Source organism: Salminus brasiliensis, chromosome 13 (assembly GCF_030463535.1).
Source record: "Salminus brasiliensis chromosome 13, fSalBra1.hap2, whole genome shotgun sequence".
In the NCBI taxonomy this organism is placed as follows: Eukaryota; Metazoa; Chordata; class Actinopteri; order Characiformes; family Bryconidae; genus Salminus; species Salminus brasiliensis.
In genome coordinates, this window is record NC_132890.1 from 9,046,995 (window position 1) to 9,053,730 (window position 6,736).

General features: G+C 39.7%; 1 protein-coding gene across 1 annotated transcript; it reads left to right on the plus strand.

Annotated features, from left to right (window-relative positions):
* Window positions 1-249: 249 nt before the first annotated feature.
* nts (neurotensin) lies at window positions 250-5,785 on the plus strand. The gene is made up of 4 exons (XM_072695527.1): window positions 250-554; window positions 1,541-1,602; window positions 3,496-3,705; window positions 5,438-5,785. Exons 1-4 carry the CDS (start codon window positions 494-496, stop codon window positions 5,579-5,581), a joined length of 477 nt encoding a protein of 158 aa, XP_072551628.1. The 5' UTR covers window positions 250-493; the 3' UTR covers window positions 5,582-5,785.
* Window positions 5,786-6,736: the final 951 nt, after the last annotated feature.

Below are 6,736 nucleotides of genomic sequence, written 5' to 3' on the forward strand. Positions count from 1 at the left end.
AAGGAGAAATGCGTACATCAGATGATCGGGTGTAGAAGTTTTGACGTCAGTTGCCAAAGCGGCCAAAGTGGTGTCATCTGATGGCGTCACAAGCAGGACGGGGGAGCTGATGGAGAATAGAATAGTCGGGGGAGGATGGGGTGAGCTGGAGAGGGGTAGGGGGAGGTGTGATGAAGCAGCCCCTGTGACATCACTCCAGTGCTTATATACTGGGGGGAATGGAGCCCACCAGTCCTCAGTCGATTCCTGAACAAGCTGAGAGAACGCAGAGAGAGCGACAGGCTGGATAAGAAACCAAGAGCCTGCTGGACCACTTTCTCTCTCCGAACTCATCTCCATCCCTCTTTCTCTCCTTCTCTGTCTCTCGCCCTCACTCTTTATCTCTCTCCCTCGTCCTTTTCCACTCTCCCCACTCTTCTCTCCCTTCTTGACCTTTAACCTTATGGACACGGGCCTAGCCTAAAGGTGTAAGGTCTGCAGGATTGTCAGCAAGATGCAGGTGCAGTTAACCAGCGTGGTGCTCCTCTGTTTGATCTGCAGCGGACTATGCTCAGGTAAGCACGTCAGTCACTGCGCAGGCAGGCAGTCCGGAGCTTTCTTTCACACCTGATTCATCCCATTAGAACATTATTTCGACACTTTAGAAGCTGAGATCCTCACTTAAACTTAAAGTTACACCATGGGAAACTCTGTAAGTATACTGTGCATAGGATTGATAGCACTTTGCAGGACAGGCAATACAGACTGCTTAGTTTGGTCATAGTTTTTATTACAAAGATCCTGTGGATTCATGTCTTTTGGAGGTACCCTGAGTGTTAAAAGCAAGAAATGTAAGATTATATTACATTATATTTACACTATATTTAATGTAATTGTTTTTTGTTTAATTCCATTTAGTGTTGTACATACTTTTCCTTAAGAAATGGATCATATAAGTTAGGTGCATATTAAGCCTTCATCTGTATACTTATGAGAAAGTAGAGAGAGTCAATCACAATAACAGTTAGCTTATTGATTTGTGTCCTGATGAAATGTGAGTACCATTGATATTGACTCCCATTTCAAAACTCTGCATTTTCCCCTGCAAAACAGCCGTATATAGGAGACATAGACAATTTGAATAGAAAAAGACATAAAAGATGTGGCTGAAGGTCTGTAATGTGTGTTTCAGTGTAATTGCAATAATGCAATGCTCACATCTCCTGGAAACTTGTGGCTCCTAATTAAAATCCCAGAGAAATCCACTGCGTCTTTACGACTGAGAAATTGCTCACGCCTGCTTATCGAGCATGTCCCGCCAAGCTGGAATCAGAGCTCCTTCATTTGATTTGCACTGATGTAAGAAGTGCAGAGGGAGTTATTACTAGTGCTGGAGGATCTGAACTGAAGATGCTTCAGAGGCAATATTTACACGGGCCTTCTTCATCATTATCCTGATTCGCTTAAGCTCATTTTGTTTAGCTAGCATTGCTACAACCTAATCCACAAGCAGGGCCTGCCTGTAAATAACTATGGCTGTTATTTCTTTCATTCCATCCAGATGTTGACGAGGGAAAGGAGGCGATGGAGGAGGAGATGCTGAGCAGTCTCTTCACCTCAGAGGTACAGTGATGTTTTTTTTGCACCTGTTTGCAGAGACTCACCAGTTCAGGCTGGTGGACCTTAAAACATGTGGAGTTTCAAGGGTAAAGGAAAATAAAGAAAGGTCTCAGAAGTACACAGGGTTTAGGGGCAGGACAGATGTTAACAGTGAGAGTAAGTTTAAAGCTGGCTTAGGCATCGGCAGGGAGTCTCACATCTATTGAACTGCCCTTTGACAGAAGGACACACAGGCTAACCTTACTGTGGGCCCTCATGACTTTAATAGATCTCTATTCAGGATTTTTTCAGACCAATATAGATGGAGAAAAGCTTCTAAACATTAGAAATGAGACGAATTAGTAAATAATATTTGAATATTTGTGTACAGAGCGGGTTCTTATTTATCCGAAATACTTCAGAACCTTTTTCTTCCAATATATGAGCTGTTAAAAATACATAGTGAAAGAGTACAATAACAGATCCCCCAATGATTTTAAGAGACCTCTGCTGGAAATATATTCCTTTCCAGTCCCCACAATGGCCAGAAAATGAATCCTGAACGGTTCAGTAGCAAAGCCTAATAGGAACTACCATAGTATCAAACTACTCGTTTATGGACGATTTTACTGATCAGTATCTTACAACACTTCATTAACTGGCTTATTGACAATTTACCCCAGTTTACTAGACTCTGTTTTAGGACACCTACAGATACAGAGCAATCATTGCTCTTACGCAATGCACGACCAGTGGCACTTAAGCCAAGTGCAGTGCAATCAAACTAAAATGAAATGCAGAGCTTCACGGCCCATTGGTGAGCGAGGTGACATGCCTTTTGCTGTGATGAGGCACAGCTGTCTGATGTTGGTCCATTGACCATCGTTTTACAATAGCAGTTGCAAGTGGAGGCTGCGGCGGACGAGCCTAATAATACAGTGCTTTACTGAGCTTGCGTTATTTTCTAGACATATTCAATTTTAAACCAAAACCAAAAGCAGATGCAGATGCTCTAGTGAATGGAATCCAATGAAGAGGCACATTTTTACTTAATGGATTTATGAAGCTTATGAAGCACTTTGTTCAGCACCTGCCCATTGATGTCTATTGGGTTCTCTTTTGGCACGTTTTTCTGTTCATTTTTAAGTACAGCAAAATTATTGGCCATGATAATCCACTATAAACTAAAGACACAGCGAATACAGATCATCTTGAAAATAGGAGACTACCCCTTTAACCCCACTAATTGATTTATATTGAATGTTCATAAGAGATACGTAATTAAATAGGCCATCAACTGGTCTGCGGTCTACCAGCCATCCAGTGTATGAGAGGACTCAAGGGAATGTAGTAAATGCAGTCAACCCGAGGTTTGTTCCCCATCCCTCGTCTCGCAACTGGAGACAAAGCCATCCGTCATGCTGAACAAATTCCCCCTCTCTCAGTCAGTCCTAATTCTGAGTGGAAATCTTTTTCCTGTGCTTTCTTAAAGCAATCTAATTGGATAGAAGTGATTGAGGAAGTTGCAGGATATTTTAATTTCCACCATGTTTCTTCTTATCATTCCGAGAGCACTTTATTATTTGCGTACGCTCCACACAGTCAGTCATGCTAAATTGGATTTCTGGACCCCAAGCCAAACTTAAATGAAGTTGGGCTGCTCCTGTGAAAGCCGTAAATCACTCAAGGCCGAGCACAGGAAACTGAACGCAGGCAGGGAAATGTGTTTAATCCACTACAAGTGAATTTTAGCCGCAACAATCATTTGTTCACCTAATAAGCCTTCTGTTAGCTGCGGCAAACCGCAGTGCTGTTGCAGAGTCCAGAATCACCATGTTTTATGATGTAGAAACACATCTCAAGTGCTGTGCTTTGTAACGATGCATGTGCAGCACTGACTTCTGCTTGTGCGTGCAGGTAAAGCAGAGCAGACACAGCGCCCCCCTGTGGCAGCTGCCTCTGCAGAACATGTGCAGGATGCTGGGGAGCATCAGTGAGTCGGGGCAGGACTGGACCACAGAGGAGATACAGACAGTCTATGAGCAGAGACTGAGAACAGCCCTCAGCCAAACCCTGCAGGACCTGTACAACCTCCAAGCTCTCTGCAGAGTACTGCACCCCAGAGAGGTGAGAGAAAATAGGAGAGGGAGAGGGAGAGTGAGGTTTGCATAAATGATTCTTACTTTAATATCATAACCAAAAAACTGTGATTTTTATATTACAAAAGAAAACAATTCATTTTATATCAAAATTCAGAAGAAAAAATAATTTTCAGACCCAGAAATTAGAATCAGAAAAGGGGCATTGACCAAGTAAGACACTGCGATATACACAGTAATAAAGAATGTATTACACCTCACTTCAGACCTCAGAACACTAACTCTTATTTTATCCATATGGAAATATTAAATGTTATTTATCAGGAGGAATAGATCAATAAACATGAAATCATATTACATTATATCATATTACATTAAAATGAAAAGTCATAACATTACTTTATTTACTTTTATATATGTACTGTACTTTTATATGGATATGGTACTTTTAGATATGTACAGCACTTTTATGTATGTAGAGTACATGGGATGTAGCTGTGTAGATGCAGTAGTCATATATGCATAGTACTTTTAAATAGATACAGTACTTTTATACATTTATAGTGGTTTTATACAGATTTTTATATATATACACTTATACATAATGTATATGTATATATATATATATGTATATATATATACAGCACTTTTATATAGATACGGCACTTTTATATATGTTCATCACTTTTATATAGCTATAGCACTTCTATATAACACAGTACTTTAATATATACAGTACTTTTATATAGATAGAATACTTTATATATTTAAGGTGCTTTTATGTAGATACATTACTGCCATATATGTGTAGTAGATACTTAGTAGTACTTTTATGTAGAGACAATCCTTTTACATATGTATATAACACATGTACAGTATCTTTATATATATATATATATATATATATATATATATATATATATATTTTTTTTTTTTTTTTTTTTTTTTTCATATATGTACACTACGTTAATAAAGGGACAGTACTTTCGTATATGTACAGTACATCTATAGGTAATATAGTACATACAGTATATATATGGTAAGCGTCTATTTGCCAGAAAACAATGACTAACATTAGAATAAATACAAATAAACAAGGAAATGAAACACATTGGCATTTGATGTGTGTGAGAGTGTTAGCTTAACTATTCCACTACTCCAAGGCTCTCCTTGAGGAAGGTCAGTATTTCCAGATACCATCCAGTACCTAGTTTATGTAATCAGTCTTTCGTTGCAGTAAATCAGGTGAGCTTGTGTAGGAGCTGAACAAATCCGTACAGTGGCCGGAGTTCACAGAGTCAGCAAGCAAACCCATGATCATCTAACCTACACATAAATAACACATTCTGACTGTCTCTGTATTTATGCTTATTTCTATTGATTTGTATGATTTGTATTGATTTGGTCCCCTCAAAGATACAAATGCATGTTCACACATACGCACACACACCTGCTCCCTCCCACTCTGCACATCTAACCTTTACACACATTTTTTTTAAACAACAGCACAGCAGGGCCTAAACAGTCCTTTAATTTTAGTGTGAATCCTCAGCCGATAAGTACACACTCTGCCACACACACACATAACACTCAGGCGCTCTTCAGACCAGCTCGGAGCAGATGAGTGGTCCGAACACGGCGCACTGCATTAGCTGCATCACACCCTCACACACCTGCCTTCTTACCACACCAGCTCGGCACCTGCATGCTTCACCGCCACTGATTTCAGCGTCTCTTTCCTACTGTGCGTCTTCTTTCAGCTTCACTACGGAGAAGAATACTTGGAACTTGATCAGGACAGCGAGAACCCGCTGAAAAGGAAATCTCCATACATTCTAAAGAGGCAGCTGCACACCAACAAAGCAAGAAGGCCGTACATCCTGAAACGAAGCTCATTTTACTGACCCCTGTGTCCACAAATAAAAGAAAAGACAGTTTACGCTCTGTGAATACAGTGTGTGGCTATTTTCACAGTAGTATCATCTAAAGAGTAATATGAGTATACGATATTCATTTTGGGTTTGCTTTAGCACTTTGTCCTGCCACATATCTGTCCCATGTCATCTTTTGTTGAGGGACAGTCTATGTAAATAAACTCAGCAAGCAAATACTGTATACTGTTTCTGTCAAAGGTTATTATATTTGTTCAATGTACATTTATTTTTCTTCTGATGTAATTAAATGACACGTCTTTCAACTATTCAAGACATGCACATCATTATTTGGCTAATACGCTTATGTACAATCCACAGTCCCTCTTCTTCCATAGTTTTCCCTGGAGATCAGAGTTAGTCCAAACGGCAAACTTTCAGTTTCACTTTCAGTTGAACAGATGTGTTACTACTTATATGAATGAAGCACGGTGGTGAAGTTCACTGATTAGCATATAGATGACTGTTTGGTCACTGTTACACAAAAATCTCAATTTGTGCCATTATGTGAATCTGGCTGTTGTTCTATCATAATGAATAGACCAATAGAAATGCTCCAAAATGACTTGGAATAAAATGGGAATTTGTGATTTTAGAGATACACTACATGGATGGATAAAAGTATTGGGACACACCTCTTAATCATTGAATTTAGATGTTTCATATAAGTCCCATTGTCACAAGTGTGTAAAATCAAGCCCCTAGCTATGAAGTCTGCCTTTACACACATTAATGAAAGCAGGGGTGATTCTAAAGACAATTCTGAATTCTGAAAACTCTGAATTCCAGCGTGGTTCTGTATGTAGGTGTAATGCGAAGGTGTCCCAATACTTTTGTCCAGATAGTGTAAATGGTTTTCATGTGACAGCGACAACCTGCTGTCTTGGTCCTTCTACTCAGTGTTACTGAATTCACTATTTTATGAATGTTATGAATTTTGACTCATTCTGCCTAGTTCTGATGCAGACTACACCTTGAGCAAAGATCAGAATCCCACAGAACATCAGCATCAACTCCATCAGTCTGCATCTGCAATGATCAGGAAAATAAAAACACTAAGATCAAGCTCATCCTCATTTAACCCATCCATGGCAGTTAAGGCCCACACCCAGAGCGGTGGACAACCAC